The sequence below is a fragment of the Bemisia tabaci genome, chromosome 4 (assembly GCF_918797505.1).
Source record: "Bemisia tabaci chromosome 4, PGI_BMITA_v3".
Taxonomy (NCBI): Eukaryota; Metazoa; Arthropoda; class Insecta; order Hemiptera; family Aleyrodidae; genus Bemisia; species Bemisia tabaci.
In genome coordinates, this window is record NC_092796.1 from 1,473,658 (window position 1) to 1,495,764 (window position 22,107).

The window sequence follows — 22,107 nt, forward strand, 5'->3', positions numbered from 1 at the left end:
CAAATTTTGTCCGACCCCTCCTATTGACTCGATCCACTGTGCGCCACTATGCGGCCTAACCCCCTTGTTCTTGTTGTTGCTTCAGTCGCTGCCGTCGTTTCTGACAATGTGCGAACTTATTTCGAAGAGAAATTATTTGGGCCTAACACATTTATCTTTTGGTTTAAAATAAAAAAACAAGTGTGCCGCCGATGTTTTTGAAAAATCATTTGCTTTCGAAATCCTTTTTTTTTCTTTTCAGGATCAGGGTATGTGCGAATCGAAGTCAGAGCCAATGCAGCGGTGGTTGAAAAGACGAGCTGAAGTCATTTCTATTCTGGCCTGTGTCTCGAAAACTTTGCTGTCATTACGTGGTGGCACGTCCTCTTGAATTTTAAAATGTTCTTATTTTATCTTGGATTTCTAAAATTTTAAAACAAATATTAGTCGCAGCCCACATTTCAAAAGAAAAAGAGCAGAACATAATTTAATTTTCACTAATATTTTTACCAGACTTTATTATGATGAAATCGCTATTGCACCTGGGAAATATTGGGTAATTATGTGTCCTATGTGTGTATTTAGGCTTGTGATATCGCAGATTTCCTGTCGCATTTTATTTTGTCAAAATGGTCATTGTTTAATCCAGATTGCTTTTTGAAAATTTCGCACTTAAACGTCAAAATTAGTTTGCGCGAAGGGGACAAAAAAATAAGAAATTCCAACAAAGGATATTATTAAAGTAGGTTAAAGGAAACTTTACATGTCATGCTCAGATACCTATTTTTTTGGATTTCGAGGCAGCGTCATGCTACATTTAAATCATTCATTCTTGGAAAATTGACAGTGCCGTGATAAAAACTAGTAATGGTTTATACTTCATCGGCACAAAAAGTAATTGGAATTAATTTAAAGTGTAACAAAAACAAACGAGGCTTCGGTCAGTGTCGCATGCAGCGTCCATTAAACAAATTTCATTACAACGCCTGAATGCAACTATTCGAGCCCCGTGGATGTCCGTGTTGCATACGCACGGAGGTGAAGGCGTTTTAACTCCAGACACCAACCGCCTGATCAGCGGCGGCGCTCCGTGGGCGGGTCAATGAGAAGAGTCGGACAAAATATGAAAACAGTACAAGCTTATATCGATGTTAATACGGAACGTAGATGTTTTAGATGTGGCCTCATTGATTTTCTCGTAAAATTTCCAGCGAAAAGCACCCCCTTAATGTATAATGTGAAATATTTAACGACAAAATTTGCAGTTTTAGTAAGCAATTCCTTTCTAAACTCTCTGGAAAGCTCATTTCATTCTGCGGCGGGCTTTACTGCGAGGATCTAAATTTTTATATATTAAATGTGATATCGAACGTTAGACCTTAAAAGCCTGAAATTTGATGAGTCATAATGCATCTCGCCCCCGACCAACTATTTATTTTCATTTTATCATTTTCTAAGCGGTAAATCGAATTTTCATTGGACAAATAATGTCAACCCTGCACGTGAAAAATTGAATCTTTGAATTGTAACTATTCTTTTGAAGAAGCAAACCTCAAAGTCTGAACCCATCACAGCTATAATATGTTCTAACGTTTTATTCTAAAATGTTTATCAAAATATTTTAGTAAGCAACTCTGAAAACAACTCGATTTTGAGTTATTGGTTTTTACGCCTTGGCCTTTTTTTCATGAATGTAGAGTAATTAGTAGCTAAACTACTTAATTGACAATGTATTTCTGAACACACGAATCATTTTCTTGGAAAAAATCAATAATTTTGCTGAAATGAAATCTCCGAATGACTTAGAAAAATGTCGGTTCCAGAAAATAGTTCGCATTTACTTATAGATGCTTAACAACCACACTGCCTTAAGAACTTCGGATCGCCATTTCCTAGATAAAGGGACGTAACTCTATACCCCACCAGGGTTGCTAACTTGCCTCAAAGAATTTAATTTGTTCCAAGGTAATGACGGAAATTTCTGTTCAGGCCCGTGCTAATTTTTACGTTTAATCTAAATAAAAATAGTGAAGTTTTCAGTTGAAAATACCTGACGGTCACTTCGTATACACGGAGAGATAACTCGACAAAAAAGTGAGGTTAATACGATGAGTAAAACACAAAATAACCTAAGCCTTCTGCTGACTCTGGGATTTCCCAGTCTCTCCATTGTTTTCTGCGCTAAAGTCACCACAAACTGTATCCAGGTCCACTCAAAATTTGGGTTGGTTTGTGTTTGACTTCCTACATTTACAAAAGTAACCAAAGAACACCAATATTTTTTTGTGTCTGAATGTTTGAATTTCGCGATGTTGAAATGTTGCCACGTTATTTGTCCATGAAAAGACGAACAGTCAACCTGCGCACGGAACCGGCATTTTTTTTTTTAAATTTTCATATATTTATTTTTCAGAAGGATAGTGTTTTCGTCCGGGGGTCACTTGATGCTGAAAGCCACTTGAAGGGCCCTCCGTCGAGGGGACTCGCGAAATCTGTGGAGCCAATCCAAAACCACCCAACTCCCTGGCACGCCCGCTTACGATACGCGGTTATTGCTGCAGAAATCTTGGCTCGCATGATGAGGACTCACGTCGTGGCGGGGGTGCGGGTGGGTCAAAACCCCTCCGAGTTTTCACCGAGGGGTGGGGGTGGGGGTGGGGGGTTGCCTTGTTATTATTCATGATACCTCGTCAAACAGGGGTTGGTCGGCCGCGAGCCGTGGCCACGGAGCTCTCTACTTTGTTTAGCCACTTGTAAATGTTAATATAGTCACTTTCCGTTTCAATTGCCCCCCCTCCCCCACCCCCTCTTGCCAATGCCGACGGCGGGATCCTCCGCCCTGCGTTGATGAAAACGTATTCGACGGCCTCGGCCAATACGCACCCTGCGCGTAAGCGGCGTTGCCAAGCGTCAAAGGGGGTGTGTTGCCACCTGAGTGAAAATATTTTATAATTGTGATTGTCCATGGTAAAAGAGACCTTAGTTCTCGAAGTTGAAAACAGCGGTGCAATTTGTATCGGATTGGGTAAAAAAAATCTGCTTTTCGGGCCTTGTCTCCGCGGGGCGTTTCATGGGATTTGTCCTAGGGAAAAATATCGTTTGCGAAGTTGGGAAAAATATTGAGTCAGTCAATTCTTATCACAGTGCCAACTTAGAGTCATTTTGGAGTCGCAGTAACGACTTAAAAAGAAGGGGAAGACATTTTTTTGTTGTTGTTTAACGGGGGACAAGCCTAGACAAACTAGACATTTCATTCCTGCGATCCGAACTTGGGAAAAATCCCGTGAAACGTTTCATGGCGACAAGGCGTCAGATTACGACTAAAAATCTCTGCACAGTCCTTGAGTTGAGCGGTTCAGTTCATGCTTTTGCCAACAGAGATGGTGAAGTTTCATGGTAACTTGGAATTTTGTGCCTCAAGGATAAGAGACTACGATTTTAAATGGTTTTGTCTTGAAACTACTTTTTCTGAACTTCGAAGTTCAAACTTTAAACAGCCATAACTGTGATTTTGTTTGACAATTTCTGGGCGTTTTTGTTCCAGAGCGTTCGTGGAAAACTCTTGTATGATTTGGTATCAATAAATCAATTTATGGTTATTGGGGACTGAGTCACTTTTCCTTTTAGGGTAAAGACACATATTGCAAATTGCAAATTTTTACTAGGTTAAAAAATGTTAGGTGGCTCTACCGGGTTATCGGGGAAAATTCGATAGTCGATCGACAAGTAGTTGAACTCAAGGTTTTAAGACATTAATTGAAAGTCGTGAGTTATATCGTCACCTTCGGGCCAAAGTATCACAAGCGTCATGTAATGTTTAAAAATTTCCGCCGCCATTCCATTTTTACAGAGATAAATTGTTGGTTGAATCTGTGCGTTAATTTCACTGAATTTCATCGGTAGCACAAAGAAAATTTAGTGAAATACTCGGACAGCTTCTTAGAACAATTTCTCTGTAAAAAAATAAAATGGCCGCGGAAGTTTTTAAACGTCGCGTCGCATAGCGCTTGTTATACTTTGGCCGGACTGCCGGAGGGTGATAATATTACAATTATATGTAAGAGGAATTTGTCAACGGAGGACCGCAAATAATGTAGAAAAACGTCGATAGCCATTGGCTTTACTCCTCTTTCAAAATTAAGTGTAAATCGAATCCATATGCGGTTTTACGCGGGTTCACATAGGTTCACGTGAATCCGCAAGCCAAGCGGAATCGGCGACATTATTTAACAAATGCCATTAAAAATAACAGAAAAATAAAAACCATAGGAAGTGTTCATGAAATTTGACGAATAGTGACAAGTGTCGAATTACCCCGCCAAGAGGCACATTTTATTGTTTTAGAACCGCCTATGATCGAATCTTGTCGAATTTCGCATCGACGAGTACAAATGTTTTATTGATTTATTTTTCTTTCTCGAACGTCACAAAATTCTGACGAATATACGGCGCTCGCGCATACTTGATCATAAAACAAGCGCCACACAGTGGACCAAGTCAATTAGAGAGGTCGGACACGAAATTTTTGACCAAAGCTGCAAATTTTGATGTTTATTTCGTCACATTTTAAATGTTAAGGGTAGATTTTTTTAGAAAATTTTAATGGGACCATTTTTAAGACTTCAAAATTTTGCAAAAGCAAAGTTATAAGCGTTTGAAGGTTCCAAATTTTGTCCGACCTCTCCTATTGACTCGATCCACTGTGCGCCAGAGAACAGGCGAACCGAACGGGACTTTGAAAGAACGAGGAACGGTCATAATGATTTTTATTTATTATTTATTTTTACTCAAAGAACATTTGCCTGATTTTTTATTCAAATTAAAAGTCGCTAAATTTTCACGAGTTGCACACGAGCGGCCTGGCCTCACGGTTGCGATTGCTATTAAAAGCTCCGTCGGCGGAGGAACAGAAGGCGCGCACAAGTTATGGCCGGCATCGAGGCGAAAAATATGTATCGTAAAATAATGGGCATGAAAATCAGAGCTGTTAGCATCCCTGTTTGCTTTTTTTCCCTCCTCGTTTCTCTAAATTTCTCATTTCCTCTTTCTGTCCTGCGCGCAGCATTATCGTAATTTATCCTTCCATAAATTTGAGCCCTCCTCTCTCTTCCGCCTCGTTGTTCGCCCCGCCCCGCCCCCCTCCGCTTGGCGAGCCAGTGGCTTACGTAATGACTCCATCGTAAATTTCGCGGAGGGCTCTAATATAATTTTTCGTGGAAAAACACGCGTTTTCCCCTCGATTTAGCCGAGTCCGGCAAAAATGCGCGCTTTTTGCTCCCAGGTGGTGCGTGCCTTATGATCCTCCTCGAATAACCATGCTGCCATGCTAAGAAAAAACGCCGTATGAGCATTCGCAACTTGCCAAATTTTCTCCGATAAAATGTTTATTTATGAGGAAAGATGTGAACATTTTTCCTTGGAATTTTCAGGAACATCAGGTGAAATTGCGAACTAATTTATCTAAAAAATTGGAGGTAAAATATTCATAAGTTTACCCGGAAATGCGTGTTTCATCAAAGGAAAGGCAGCGCCTGAAGGCTCATACGGCGTTCTTCCTTAACATGGCAGCATGGAGAGGAAAGGGGGAAGAGGAAGGGCGAAAGAGAGGAGAGAAGAGAGAGAGATACTATAGCAGGTCTACGTGGGAGGATTTTTTTATTTCTTACGAAAAACAGGATGATGCTCTTTCATAAGCACTTTTTATAAGCTCTGTGTATTTTGATTTTTTTTCACGTGGGAATTTCACCAGAGAACACATCGTTCATAAGTTATCCATACTCACACTTTGCAATCATATAGATTGGACTACATTTTGCAATTGAAAACTATTATTTCTGGCTCACCTCATGGATAACGCCATTGAATGGACCCGTGATTGTGCCATTTGTTTTTTAGTGCAGATTGGGATGCTCTTGAAGATGAACTATGGATTAGTAGTTCGCGATCCTAATTGCATAGTGTGAGCCAATTGATTTATTTGACGGTTATCCCCAGGAAAATATGGGGAACTATTGCTTGCATTTGATATTTATGCTCAATCAGGTATTTAAAAAGTTTAGTAGTTTAAGTATTTTTTTCGTTTTTATGTTTTTCTTCTCAGGTATTTAAAGTGATGTACTTTTATTTCAAAGTTGAGACTTTTGGATAAAAATACTTGTGCTTGATCTTTAAGCTCAAATTAAGTATATTGTATTGTCATGAATTTTAAGTAGAAAAGAAAATTGAAATTTCTCCAGCGAAATTCATAATCTTAGGGGGAAAAATGTATTTTACCATTAGGAAAAGTGAGCTTTTCAGCAGAAAACTCGATCAAATTCTGACGTTAATTCTATCATGGTAGGCATAATGTGGGTCACTATGAAAACGTTCACTTATAAAGACATTAGTTGTAGGTGTATTGTGTTAACTTTACGCGAACTAGAAAACGGTTACAACTTACAACATGCTTGACTTAATATAATCGCCAAAATATAGATTTGAATAAAATGGCGGAGACCTTCATTAAAAAAAGAGGAAAAAGTCGCGAGAGAGATAACTGATTGAATTGATTCGAAGTGTATTCTAGGTAAAATTTAACGCTGGTTGTGTGCGTGTTTCTCTCCAAATCACGATAATGTAAATTAAAACAAAAAAAGTAAAGAGTAAAACTCCGTCATCAAAGAACTCAATGACGGATCCACTTTGTCACCCATGCCGGGACTCAGACCGGAATCTCCGGTCTCCGGGTCATTGATCGACTTCGCACCAGACCACAGGAGGTTAGCATCAATTCATTCAACGTCCTCTAAGGAGGCTGCATGTCTGCGTGCGTTGGCAGAGGTAATTAGCGTTCAAGGGTGACAAATTTACCTAGGAATCCAATGAATCTCATCATCAGTCAAGTTCCCAACACATACACAGTGCTGTTGCACGAAGACTACTTGGCAATATCACTACCGTTCAAGCAACCCGGAATGCACTCTTGATTTTATTCACTTTTGATACACTGATTACGCATGCGCTTATTGGGTAGGACTAGTTCCAGCATCCGTAGTCTACCAAGCCTTAAGTTAAAAATCTTGTCCCAGCTCAACTCTGTTGCCTTAATGTCCCCGTACGGGCTCAAACATGATATCCACCTAGTCTTCAGCAGGTAGTCACTTTAAAGTGTTTAGGTTTTCCCCGGATTTTTAAATTAAGATTAAAAAATTCATTAACTCTGCATTATTAAAGCTATTTTGCACAGGCAGGACAATTTTGAAAAAGTACTCTTTGATCCACCTTGTCTTTTTTACATGGAAACGCTAAATTCCCGCCTAGAAAGAGAATACGCCCGAAAATGGCTGGGACGTTCGGTCAACTTCTAAGAAGATTTTGGAGAAAATATGAGTGAATTGAGTTGCATCTCAACTGCTTTTGAATGTCTGTAGGCAATTAAATTCACTTTTTGTTTTATTTATTAAAATGGTCATTGTCAAACTAACTTAAAATTCATTCCAATCTTTAGCCCTTCAACTTTCCGCGCCCGACCTCACCTTACTTACATTTTCCATAATGACTTTTTGTAAAAAATGTATCAATCAGATGAGAGAGATCTGGGAACGAATCTCTAAGTTTTGTGAAATCAGGAAAATATAGACACATGGTGGCACCGATTTTTTTAATACATAAAAAAATCCTTGAGAATGTTAAAAAACACAACTTTTGAGAAAGATTCCGTAAAATTTATGCTCCAGGCAACCCTTTTTCGATATTTTTTGGATATTTCATAAGGAGTAAAATTCAAGAACAAAAAGTTTTAACAACTCTAATCTTGTTTTGCAACCCTTGAATTTTTTTTAAAAAAAATATCAAGAAATAGTACTTGGCAAAGTTTTTTTTGGCACCATACTTCAATTCTACGCAAAAACTATCCAGACTCTTAAAACATAATTTTATCAGTTTTTAACGGGTTTTGAGCATTCCGATTGTCGTTGTCTCCGAGGAAGTTGAGTCAACGGGCAACGAGACGTGAAATTTCGGATGGAGACTTGGCAACTCGAGGCGCGAACTCTGTTTTGGCGCGATCGAGGTAAAACTGCAGTCAGTTTGAATAGATTGCCAGTTAATTGCCAACTGGTAATTATCTTTCGCGCGCTACCGAATGTGTCCGCGATGATTTCAATTGCGAATAAATCATTCTGCCACCCTCATATTGGACCGCGTTCCTATGCGCGGTGCCCACTTTACCCCCCTCCCCTCCCCCGCCCCCACCCCCTCCATCTAAATTTCAAAAACGTTGACCTCGAGAAGTACTCTGGTATGTGCAATCTACGATTAACAGAGGAACCTTTTACGGACATCCCTGCTTTTCTGCAGTGCGCTAAAACATACTAACAATCAGTGTTACTATTTTTCTTTACGGAATGGATTAACAGAGGGTCCTTCTTAGCCGCTATGCTTGCCCAACTTTCAAAGATGTTAAGTTACAAATCCTTTACGCACTGCCTCACAGCAAATTAATAACCTTGGTCATAACTTGAAAGAGATGGGGGATTTTTCAACTTTACCCATCGACAGGATAAAACTTTGGTGAAAAAAATACTAAAAACGTTTTTTTTATTGGCTTGGAAGGACAAGAATTCTCCACATCCAATATCTAAGTACAGAACTTAGAGTACGACTACTGCACCACACGTAACTTGAAGAAAAGTATCGAACACTTGATGATAGCTGGAAATTTTGAACACAGGAAGCAAAGATAATAGTAAAATAATAAAAATAAATAAAAAGTTAATATTAATAGTAAAAAGTAATATCCTACAAAAAGAGTAAAGTAATTAGTGAATTGAAGGCCTCACCAACGCGGCCACCGTGTTTTGGAGTGTTTTGTGTGACGTCAGCCTCATTCGTGCAGTGGTTCACGAGACAAAGGCACGGATCTAAGTATTCCAACAACTCCCCTTCAGAATTTTACGTAGAAGACGATTTGCGCTGCTAAAACTACTGAAATTAACGTCTAATCCAAAGTATTGACGTTTATATTCAGCATCGGTTACGAACAATATGAATTTCGCGCTCCCGAGAAAAACCACAGTGGATCAAATTGCGCACTATAACGGTTTTGGCAGGCGTCTCAATTCAGCAGTGTTCCCTGTTTTTTCCTTGGTTAACTTGTTCTACGTGAATAAACAACGTGCAACAGCGAGCTGAAGCACTTAGATTTAGGTTGCCACATATTAACGTATAGTCTGCAATTCAACTCAAGTAGATCATGATTTTTTTTTTTTTAATTTTTTATTTTTATTTTTTTGATCTGAAAATTGGAATTTATTCATAGGAAAACGTTAATTTCTTAGTTAGAAAGTACTTTTAGAAATTTTCGTTGCGCAAATCGTGTTCTACGTGAAATTTCGATGAGGAAGCATACATCATAATGCTTGGATACGAGGGAGCATACATCGTAATGCTTGGATACGAGGAAGCATACATCATAATGCTTGGATACGCACCTTGTCTAGCGGTCCATTACAGGTTCGAGTTAATCCACATCAAAGCAGAGACCACGTTCAGTGAGTGATTCCATCATGCAGTCGATGGCGACCTTTGCAAAGCTCACACGGCCATCGCATGACACTTCCCGTAGGTATTATCACCAATTTTTGGGCACAATTTTAGCGTTTCCGATCATCGTGCTAAAAGGTCGCGAAGAGCCAATCAAGAGCCAAGACCATAGTTGTCAGATTTTTAAACATGTCATACGTAGAAAAAATATCAATAGTAACTTAAGTGCCAACCGATGTCACTCTGGTTGTGGATTTCGCAAGGGATATGGTAAGAGAGACTTCTCTTTTTCTCTGTTTGTTTGTGAGTATTTATTTTTGAATATGTCACGGAGAAAAAATATCAATGGTAACTTAAATGCCAACCAATTTCACCCTGGTTGTGGATTTAGTAAAGGATATGGTAAGAGAGACTTCTCTTTTTCTCTATTTGTTTGTGAGTATTTTTCTCTCTCTTTCTGCCATTATTTCTTCCTCTTTTTGAAAAGTGAGTCACTGGGGATTCTCTTTAATTTTTACTCTCATTTTTCATATATGTTTTAATCTACGTTGAATTAAAGAAATCGAGAGGCAATATCCTTTTAAATTAAAAATTTAACATGACACAAAAGAAATCGGTGGACATAAAAATATTAATTAACAAAATAATACCACAAACTAATTATAAATGATCAAAATTATCATTAGGCACTTGACTACAGCAGCGGGAGGCAGGAACAGCCGTCATAGCGGCGGCAGCAGCACTGAAACGGCAGCCTAAAAAGCGCCTTCAAATACTGAGCCCGCAAGCTGCCACAACCATCAAGTCTATAAAGTTGTGTAACTCAGAATTGAAGGCGCACTCAAGAGACGGTGCTTCTTCGCGTTACTCGACCACTCGAGATGAAGCGTAAATTTTATTCATTGGATTTCCTGGGAATGAATAATGAGAAGGCACTAACCAAAATCATCTTAACTACATCAGACGTTGCATAATTATTTTCAATTTTATTTTTTTTTTTAAACAGAAAACTAAGCAACATTCTGCTTTGACTTTTCAACGAAAATTCACGGTAAGATTTAAAACGTTATGTTGCATAGTTTTCTAGGAGGTAAGAACTCACGGGAGGAATTTAGTCAAAGTGGAATGCAGTTAATCTGGCTAAAGGCGTTTAATACTAGTCATAATAAATTGCATTTCAGACGGCAGTCGAATTTAAGGGCCTAATCAGTGAAAAAATGACAGACCAAATTAAAGTCTTGCAGGTTAAGGAAGAAGAATCTGGGTGTATAATATATCACTGATAGAACACTAATTTTTGAAACCCTAGATTTTCCCGAGGTTGAAAGGTGTTTTATAGAATAAAAAGAAAAAGAAAGAGAGGAGGAGGAGGAGGAGAAGAGGAGGAATGAAAAGAATAGGAAGTGAAGGAAGAAGAAGAATATATTTGCCAAGATCAGCTTTGAGAGGATGAGGGGTGAAACACGGGCCACTAGATAATGTATGCATTTTAACACCATTAGTTACTTGTTTTCTCTTCAAAATTTCACAAGGAAAATAAATCAGGAGACAGGAAATCTGGAAAATAACTCCAGAACAAGCTATTAGTGTTTACGATTAACAATGACTAAATATCAAAAGTGTGAATAAAGTCATAAGTATTATCTAATTTCTTTTTGAGCTGCGTTAAAACTACCTATCAATATCTCTTACAGGAGTTGATTTCTAAGCTGTAGATCGTTTTTTGCGTGAAAATTTGAACTAGAAACTGCGAAATTGGTCTCTTGTTCAGACCTTGTCAAGTGGCTCATAATTGGACGTATTTCTATCAAACGGAACTATGTGCATTATGACTTGAGCCCTGTTATGCATATATTTTTATGGGTCTCAGGGCTCATGTCTTAATGCACATAGTTCTGTTTGGTAGAAATACGTCCAATTGTATGCATGCTGAATTGACGCGGTTGTACCAATATCAAACATTGTCTCCGTGTTTTTTCTTTTTAACCGAGGCCCATTTCAAAAGTTCCACATTTCTCACACCTTTTGAAAACACACAATGATTTAACATAAGAGAAACTGAAATCTCACATTTTGCACATGTGCTCGGAATAAATTCTCGGCGGCAGAATTGTCCAATAGAGGGCGGTCACTGCTCTTCGGACAGACTACGATACCGCCACCTGCTAATTCGATACTGGCTGCAAAATTAATTCGGAGATTAATTCAATTAGCGCGCTTTATTAGGCGACTATCAGTTAAACCATGCATCATTAGGACCATTCGATATTCCGACTCAGCTCAGTGAAAAATAATTCCGTAAACGCAGAGTGCCAGTGCTGCCGAGCTCAGAGAGAATGCCGTATGAGCCCTCCGACGTTGCCAAATTTCTTTGGATGAAATCGCAAACTTTCAGGAATAATTGTAAATATTTTTCCTCCGATTTTTCAGAGAATTTTGTTCGTAGGTAATTGGATCTAAAAAGTCTGAAAATTTCAAGAAAAATATGCATAAATTTCTGCAAAAATAAAGATTTTCTGATCGAAAATTTGGCAACATTCAAATGCTCATACGGCGTTTTTCTTTAGCACGGTAGAGTGCCTCCGAGCTCTCGATGCATGCGCGCTGGTGGCGATATCGGAGCGCATGTTAATACTCGTTAACGCCGCATTAATTTATCGATTCTGACACTACCTCACAAGCATTTCTCTATCTATTGAAATGTGAAAGTAAAAATCAATAACTCAAACAGGTCAGCTGCGCTCGTCACATAATTGTGTTTTCATGATTTCAGAATTTCAGATTAGAAATAAGCAAATTTTACCATCAGATCATGATCATGAATAATTAAGATATTTTGAGGTTAGTAAAAGTAATCTATATTGTTTTCATTCATTTTTATACATGAAGTTGTGGAAAAACCTATTTGTATTGTGTTTAATGAACAATGGAAAATGTGAACATAAAAATCAATAATTCGAACAGGTTTATAGTGCTCGTCACATAATCGTGTTTTGATTATTTCAGAATTTCAACTTATTCTGCATTTTCTCTTTGATTTTACAATATTGAAAGCTAAAAATTTTAGAAAATTCACGCATACGTTCCTCTCTCAAATACAAATTAGCGGTGGAAATTCTGAGCAAGCAACCAAAAGATTCCCCTCCTGTACTTAATGCCTCATTTTATTTACTTTCGGAATTTTGCGGATATAGAATTTTATCTGAAAATTGAGGCATCGACGCCTCAGGTAGTGAACATCAATCACTCATCATTGTAAGTGAATCACAATCGAGTCCACGGGTCCCACAATCCTCAGTATACAATGGCAGATCCGGAGTGACCGGAGGGGGGCATTTGTTGATGTCGAGTGGGGGAGTTCAGGGGGGACACTCCCAGGAGTGAGGGGGGTCCGAGCCCCCTAGGGGCGGGAACATGCCACCATGCCCCCCCTCTTCACTGTCAGTATCATCGATGAAGTCGGAGTTTCCAGTTGCTCTTTCAAAAAACGGCTTCAAACCAGAGTTTATTTGTAGCGTCTAGGCACTCCACCGTTGACGTTGCTTTCAATCTCGCAATGGTTTGATCCTCTCAAGACCTTCACTTGACCATTGTCCCCCCAGTATTCGTTCCATGAATTCAAGATGAGCCAGTACGGTAGACCGCGCTCCGTTCCCCACCCGATTACCCTGACAGCATGTCTTCCAAGTCTCTCCATACTCAGTCTCTTGTACACGCCTGCAATCATACGGAATTATTAGGAACTATAATCAAATGCCATAACGTGGTTCTTCACTCGTGGTTCGTGGTTGATGCGGACTAGTATTCGAGTCCATCTCCATCAATATGGGTATTCAAGTTGTATCCATGTTTACAAGGTCTAAATATGCACAGAAAAAAATGATATTGCTGATTCAACAATTTCTTAGTTAAAAAAGTGTCCGACATGTTTCAATGTAGATTTTACAATAAAAAAATGCTAATTTTACCACCCCCGTGTTTAGATTAGCTTTCCACAATTGTAAAATGTACATTTGAAACACGTTAGACACATTTTTTAACAATTTAATTTTTAAATTAGCAATCCATTTTTTAGTGCAGAATCTTTAGCCGTATCTTTTGCGTGAAGCAGTTAACAAACCCACCGCAGAGGTGCGAATCTTGTGATCAAGTGCCATTATTTCCGATTATACATTGCTTGATCACCCATATGGGATCAAATTAAAGCTTAAGATAAAGAATTTTAAGCATGAAACTCTTTTTCCGGTCTTTAAATGATCAAAATCCGTTAACAACAGGTTTTAATTTCTATCGCAAAAATGCGTATCTTATGATTAAGTGCGTCCATTCTTGGTGCGGCAAAGTCGAATCTCTGTATTTCTGTCGCATTTTTTAACAATGCGAAACATTATTCAAAATGATGGTGGAGTCCGGAAAAGCACCTTATTCTTGCTACTCTCATAAATTATTTCCCTTTTACTACAATAAGGAGGAATGTAAACAGTTTTTCCGCTCTCCTGGAAAATCGTGTTTTCCGAGATACGCACTTCTGCAGTTTCATCATCGATTTGTCACACTGATCGACTTATTTAATATGGGACCTTTTCTCTTTTTAAAAGAGAGAGCTACATTACACGGACCAAACGTTCGGTTCTGAGAACTGAAAGTCTCGCGTGACAAACCGAATATGTCAGACAATATTGAACACTAAACGCACGATTCACGAGACTGAATCTCTATCTCACAGCAGGCTAGGGTAATTATTCTGAAAATCTTATCTCTTCTCAAAATCAGCATAATGTGTGATAATATTTGCGAAAACTTGTACATGTTTGATGAGACTGATTTTGCAAATAACTGAATTGTAAACACTGAGTCCTACCTGATTTGTAGCTCAAAAAATCTTCATACACAACAAAAGCCATCGTGACCGGTCCGTGAGTCATAATGTCTTTTTGGATGTCTTTAATGGTTTTTAAAGTGTAGTTGTTCTTTGCTAAAAACACGAGAAATGCATTTCCAGATGAGTTGAATATTTGTAAAACAGCTGTAACTTCTGAATTTAGAGAATACTACACTTAGAAGAAATATAAGTTTCAGGGGGTTAACCAGTTTTCGATGATCATCTCCAATATCGCATTTACATTAACTCAACCGTGCGCCTCCTCAAAATAAACGTACGTAATCTGGTCACTTTTAAATATGTAATGGTGTTGTTTTTCGGGGGTGGGGGGGGGATAAACAATCAAGCCATGTAGGTGCAACTAAAATGTAATACATGTTTTAAAATTTTAAATCTATTACATGTAATAAATTAAAAAAGCAATCTTTTCCCAATTTGAGCGTCTATCTCAGACGTTTCTTCAACTACATTGAGATTAGTTTGATATTTGGATTACTCGTACATCCATTCGTTAAGTTCCGAACGCGCTCCCTATGCCTCCCCTCCCCCCTCAACTGGATTCGCCTATGTTCTAGTCAAGGTGATTTTATAGATCCCAAATTAATTTTGCATTCATTAACCTTGATAAAATATGTGAAGATATAGATCCTATTACCAAATGTCAAAAATCAGTCGAGCTGTGTTCTGCAATATGAACGAACGTATATTTACATCTATCCACAACGTATCTACAATCCCGTTTTGCCAAGTTAATGATTTCATATGTGGCAGAACGAAGCGAATTATATTCTGTTGTAGATTTTTTTTAGAACTGTCAGTCAAAATTCAAATATTATATCTTTTATTAAGAGACAAAAATTGCAAATTAAAACTGCAACTTGTCAAGCGTGGGTCGGAAAACTGCTCATACTTCTATTTATACACCTGAATCAGGAATCATTTTTCCATCAGATTTTTTAGAAACAAGTACTCACTTCTCCTCTTGGCTTTCTTGAAGGGTAATTCGTAGTTTTTGTTGGTGCACTTCTGTTTGCAACGACCTATCGGGACAGGAAGGTTGGAGCACTTGGGAAGTGGACTGTTATTTTCAAAGTGGTTGCAGGGCTGGAATTCGTAGGGCTGGCAACCTTCCTTTGAATCAAATCCGCCGCCCGTGACCAGGCCTTTCTTGAAAAATTCCCAAGTCAAGGCAGAATATCTGTAAATAAAACAGTAATTTTAGGTGCGGTGATGGTCAAGTTTCATTTCACCTTGCTTATAGGCTGCTTCATTGAATGGTGTCGTGCTGAAACCGCTAATGTCCATTTTTACAATCTTGAGTTTATTTGGGTTGATACATTTTTCCAAAGATAGATGCAACTATGAAAGTTGTGTTAATACGCGTTTCGCGTTTCAGGGTTATCACAATGCCAAAACGAGTGCTTGCACCACTTTCATGATTGTATTAACGCTGGCAAAGTATTATTAACACAAAAAACATAAGGCTGGGAAAAGAAACGGATTCCAGGATAACATACTCAGCAGCGGGGTATCAGTAGAAAAACAAGGGGGGGGGGGAACGGGAAACATACAAATTAAAAGAAACCGAGACGTTTCAACTCAAAACTGAGTAATTTTTAGTCGGAAATATTACATTAAAATTTTTAAAAAAACGATGAAAAACCTGAGTCCTATATGGTGGTAGCCGGGATCTGAGAAAAAAGCGGCGGGGTATGCGTATGCTAGTCTTGTAACTTCGCACGAGAGACGTGTCCCGGTTTAATACACGTATTTAAATAAAATGGACGTATTTATGCTAAAATAAACTATGTTGCACGTAAACCCTATGCACATAGTTCCTTTTAGCATAAATACGTCCAACAGCCTCTCTTCCGTCATCATATTGACATGACTGCAACAGAAGAGCTGTTTGGTCATGACGTCGAACACAAACTGACATTCAGAATAAAACTGTATAAAATTATCTCTCATTAGAAACTGCAAAATGAAACTATAAAATTCAACTCTGTGACATTGTATTGAAAATGGATTCTGCTGTTGAGTTAATGAAAATTTCAACTTTTCACGTCGATCTTTCAAAATGAATCTGGTGTCAGTTAATTTCTTTCCGCATCATACATTAACTCAATTACGTACCCCCCCATGCATCCGTCTCCACATATGGCACAACAGAAGAGGTGCTGAGTCGACATCCGATCTTGAAACTTGCCTTTCGAGCTGATGCAGTAACGATCTGTGACTGCTGAGCTACCAGCAACTGCCTGCAAAATTGACGAAGGAATGGATGAAATCACTCTCATCTGGAATTCAATCATGCCAATGAGGCTCCGCACTGGGAAAAACCTTTTGTTTACAAACCATACTATTGTTCTTATCGACTGTGAAACTGCAGAAATGCGTATCTTGTTTTGCGGCGTTGCAAACTGCTCGTCATTCTTTATCAAATATATAGAGAGCTATTCGACGACATTTCTTGAAAACTTCGGTAATTTTTCTTCTCTGTATGAAGATCATTCTATGAAAATCACAAGCCAAGATGTTGGTTTGGTGTCTCCTGAAAAACTAAAATAGATGTGGATATTTTACACACCACAAGCGATGTACGCACTCTCGCAGATCCACCGTCGATATACTTTAAACACCAAAAATACCGATGAATGAACTAGTGATTATCGGTCTTTGAACCAACAAAGGTATATAAATACCATCATGAGAGGTTTTTTTTTTTCATTTGCATAGAGAGAATAATAAAAAAATATGGAAAATGATGAAACGGACTTTCATCTGCACAGGATCTTCACTCATTCAAACTTTTTTTTTTTTTTTTCTGCTGGTTTAATGGCTTCGTGTCTATTGCACCTTCAGCCAACTTTAGACAATGTTTAGTGTCCGTAGACATCAGGCTCCATGCTCCAGGCTTTTCTAATTTTCAGGGATTAGGGCCGAGGAGAATCTGTTTCAGCAGATCTACTCGTCAATTCCGTGAAAATTAGACGCCACCACCGGGATTCGAACCCGGGACCTATTGACCTAGAGTCAGACGCGCTGACCACTAGGCCAACCTGGCCGGCCATTCAAACGTTTAAAACTTATTTTTGAGACAATGTTCTTTGAAAGTAAGATTCGTCAACGACTCTCTCATTATCAACACTGAAACAATTTGTTCCTCTCACAGGGCTTCAGGGGGCCGATTATAGGACAAAAGAGACAGGGAGGGATCCTATTGGTAAAAGCGGATGGTTGCAATGGACAAAGGAGGCGAAGGTAATAGACTAACTAAAGGCAACCGACTAGAGACCCTACAGTTAGTCCATATTTCAACCAATAGGATCTCTCCATACTATCTATGTTCTCTTTGTCTATCGCTTTTTCTATCAATTTCAATAATCAGCCCGCAGCACTCTCTTTGTTACAGGCACAGAGGCTTCCGTTACGACCAAAGTTCTGTTCTTACAACAGAAAAGTTCTGTAAGTATTACAGAGAAAGTGCAGGAGCCCTGTGAAGCGAAGGTTCTGTCATGAGCACCGACAATTTTTCGCGTGAATCTATTGAATGTTTTCTCCGGCTTAACTTACCCAGCACGAGCCGCAGTTGCCTTGATCCCAAATTTCTGAAATCCTCGGGCACGATTTCTTCCAGTGTACCCGCGCGTCGAAGGTAGCGGGCACATCGACATCCGACGGCCACTCAGGATCTTCAGTTTTGATCGGCGGAGCAAGAGATTCGCTCAGATTGCCCATAGGCAGCTCACCGAGCATCGCTTTAATTCTTTTAACACTCTCGGGAGAGTCCTCAAAATTTCTACCCGCCTGAAAGAACAATTTCTGGTTACTCGTAATGGGTTCACATGCGTCTTTGACAGTGGATGGATAGACAGAATGGACACACTGAAAAAATTTTATGTACTCACGCTGCATCAATTATGTGTCGGGGCCACATACAGACTGTGAAAAATTTGATACCGACCTATGAATAGAGATAGAGTCTATTTTAGTATGAACAAATATTTCATACGAAGAGTATGTACCCCTGGACTCAGCGTCTATACCTATAAATGGTAAGTTCATACACATGCTTTTCCATACATGACATGTTTACGGCACGTCTCTGCTCTAGTCGTGGAAGCCAGACCGTATGTACGAGCAGCCCATACCTTGGATTTTCCAATCAGTGTAGACTCTCACTACGTAACTGTATTTTTTAGTGCACAATGGACAGAATCAACAGAATGGACAGGATCGACAGAATGGACGGAATGGACAGAAGGGACAGAATGGTTAGAATGGACCGCTAGACAAGGTACGAAGTTAAGCATTCTGAAACATGTTTCCTGACCAAAATTTCATGTAAAACACAATTTTCCCAACGAAAATTACTGAAATTAACTCCTAACTAAGCTACTATTCAATGTTTCTGGACGCGTTAATTCAAATCTCCCGCTCATGAAAACACAATAGTCTACGTGAGTCAAATCGCACACTAAACTTTACCATGACAATCTGTGCAATATGAAACTCTGGCAACCTCAATCTTGATCTTGACGCTTTGGCTCAGCTATAGCAACTTGTTTACAGTTTGAAAGATGGATGGTGGGAGAGGAACAATGCTCGATTGAGAAGTCTCCCAAAATTGTTGTGAGACGCGATTTGACTCACGTAGAGAATTCTTGCGACCCGGCAATCCAAAATTTCCGCATAGCCAATGTTTAATGAAAACGTTAATATCTTAATTCGAAGTTGATTTCAGTAATTTTCAATGCAAGAATCGTGTTTTATGCGCAATTTTGATTCAAAAAATGTATCAGAATGCTTAAATTCGTATGTTGTCTAGTGGTCCATTTAGATTAGCAACGTTTCTCGATTGGACCAAGTATTTCAGGAAATATAGAAAGTAAATATACCCACTTAACACACATACGTAAGTACATACATTTCTTTCGCAGCGTCCTACGACACTCTAGGACGCCTTACCGCCGTAGTGCCTTAGCTATCCTTGTGAAGCTCTTAAAGGAGTTGGCAGGTTGGCACACCCGTACTTCATGTAAAATACTTTGGATAGTAGACATTATGAAAGGAAAAATAATATTGAAGTAACATCCTGAAGTCTTGAAAATCTGTGTGCAAATCTTAAATGTTTGTTTGAATGCCCTGGCTGTCAGTTTTAAATGTTGCAATAAGATACATTAATAACCAGTCCATTCATGTCGATATGTCGTCAACTCCCGGTCAAAGTATCACAAGCGCCATGCGACGACGTTTCATAATTATCGCCGTCTTTTTATGATTTTACAGAGAAATTGTTAATCGAAGCTGTCCGAGAATTTCACTAAATTTCCTTTGTGCTGCCGATAAAATTCAGTGTAATTTTCAAACAGATTCAAGCAAAAATTTCTCTGTAAAAAAGTAAAATGGTGCGGGAAATTTGAAACGTCGCATGGCGCTTGTGATACCTCGGTTGGAAGTTGACGATGCAAGAGTTTTCATGCAGATTTCTTACATTCGAGAATGTCATTGCAACATTTTTTCTCGTGATCCCTGCGGAAAAACGTGACAAAGGGTTCAAACAGCGACCACTTCTTTTAACGGAATAATATGAAAAGCTGTTGGTCAGGACGTTACTTGGCTGACTTAAAGGCGTAACTATACACATTGAGATGAGCCCGGAAAAGCATTGAGTTGTATGGACGACAGGGTTCATTGCAGAGTGCAGTTACGCCCATACATCAGGAGGGTGACGAGGGAAGAGTCGTCAAAACTGTTTGACTGGGTGCCTTCCGACTGCACCTCGATAGTTTCTACACACAATAATAAATTGCGATCTGAGACTGGGACAGAGCTTTTTTGAATGCAAATAGATGATACTGAGAAAATTCCGACTCATTACAACAGAGAGAAACGTTTCCTTGGAAGTATCTCACGGTGAAAAATAAACGATTAATAATGAAAGTAAACTTTTAATTGTAAGCATTAATCAACATTTCATGGTTGAGGTGGAATTTGCCTAGTTATCACAATTACGGCAAATTCATCACAACATGGAAAATTTTGTGTGCATTATAAAATTTCCCCTGGTGTAAATAATTTCCTTCTCATTGCAACAACTGGACGTTTTTCTGCCAAACGGAAATATGTGCATCATGACGTGAGCCCTGTTATGCATATATTCTTATGGGTCTCAGGGCCCATGTCTTAATGTACATAACTCCGTTTGGCAGAAATGCGTCCAACTAGTAATTTTTCCATCGCAACGAGAAACTGCTGGAAGGAAGATGCTTCCTTTGCTTTGGCGATGCTAAAAAAAGAGGACAAACCATAAACTTACCGTCCACGAATTTTGAATTGAATTGATGTGGTTGATGTAGTCATCACTGAGATACGGAACTGACATATGCGTTGTTGATTCTGCTGAAATCAAAGTCATGCAAAGTGCGAAAATAGGGAAAAAACACCCGGAGATCATTTTAAAGGATAGAGGAACAGATATCGAAGAAGATATGACCGCATGAATAACTCCGCGGCACAAGAGGAAAAGAACAGAATTAATGTAACTATATCTGGAAGTGAATCTTTTATACTTCATATTATATGATCTATTTGTTTACCCTCTCTTTACGTGGATTGATTCTTGAAATTTCGAATTATTGGGGCTCTTGTAGCATCACTTTGTAAGGTTGTGTTACCTCATATTCTATAGTTGGGTTCAATGGAGGCAGTGTACAAGTGCTCCTCGAAAACGGAGCGATTGTATTAATTCGTGAAAAACTGCATCAAGTATATTCTTAGAAACACAATCTCATAATATCGAGTGACTCCTGGGTCATTTGATTGGCACAGTTCTACGTCAAAACATACAAAACTACTTGAAGAGCCTCTTGAGTGTCATTGCGAAGCTGATCATTTCTTGTGAGAGTTTAGACTTATAATGAAGTTGAGTGTGGTCAATCAAAAAAACCTATCAGAGGAGGGAGAAGAAGTGCTATTGAGATGGATAAAAAAAATATAAGCTTTGAGCGACACTTTACATTGCTGTTCTATTCTACCGTGCTGGGGAAAAATGCCGTATGAACATACGAGAGTTGTCAAATTTCCATCAGTAAAATGTTTGTTTCAATAGAGAGTTATGCATATTTTCTCTAGAAATTTTAAGGTAATTTAGATCTGATTGCGAATAAAATCCTCTGAAAAATTGGATAAAAAATATTTACAGATTTCCCTGAAAAATCAAATTATATCAAAGAGTATTTTGCAACGTCTGGAGGCTTGCATGACGTTCTTCCTGAACACGGCAGTATCATTCTTGAATCTTTTTAGCGCCTGCACGTACTATCATGCTAAGATAGAGCATGGTATTAGTTGATATATCCGGGATTATTAAAAAAAATATTTCCGCTTCAATCCCTTCCCTCCAACCTTTCATTGGGCGCCCTCTGCGTCCCCCAAGATTTGTGGTTTGAAAGAGAGCAGTGGAGGTTAGGGGTCGTAGAGCGCGAGGAAGTGCTGTAAAGCGACTTATATGTATGTATTAAAAAAAATATTCCGGATGATTTGAGTTGAAGAATCTGTGGAACGTATCAAAATCGTATTAGTTGATATTTCGTTTCTGGAGTTATTTAAAACATTATTCCGGATAATTAGAGTTGAAGAATCTGTGGGACGTATCAGAATCGTCAATACATTTCAAATAACGAGGTATAAAACAGACATTTTAGCAGACATTGTTAGCA

At 38.8% G+C, this 22,107-nt stretch overlaps 1 protein-coding gene across 1 annotated transcript; it reads right to left on the reverse strand.

Moving 5' to 3' along the window:
- Nucleotides 1–12,335: 12,335 nt before the first annotated feature.
- Nucleotides 12,336–20,957, reverse strand: LOC109031298 (cathepsin B). Its single transcript, XM_019042742.2, has 6 exons — nucleotides 20,706–20,957; nucleotides 17,960–18,193; nucleotides 16,520–16,644; nucleotides 15,358–15,581; nucleotides 14,363–14,476; nucleotides 12,336–13,218 (listed from the first exon to the last, which is right to left on the reverse strand). The coding sequence occupies exons 1-6, from the start codon at nucleotides 20,841–20,843 to the stop codon at nucleotides 13,007–13,009; spliced, it is 1,047 nt and encodes a 348-aa protein (XP_018898287.2). The 5' UTR covers nucleotides 20,844–20,957; the 3' UTR covers nucleotides 12,336–13,006.
- Between the last annotated feature and the right edge of the window lie 1,150 nt (nucleotides 20,958–22,107).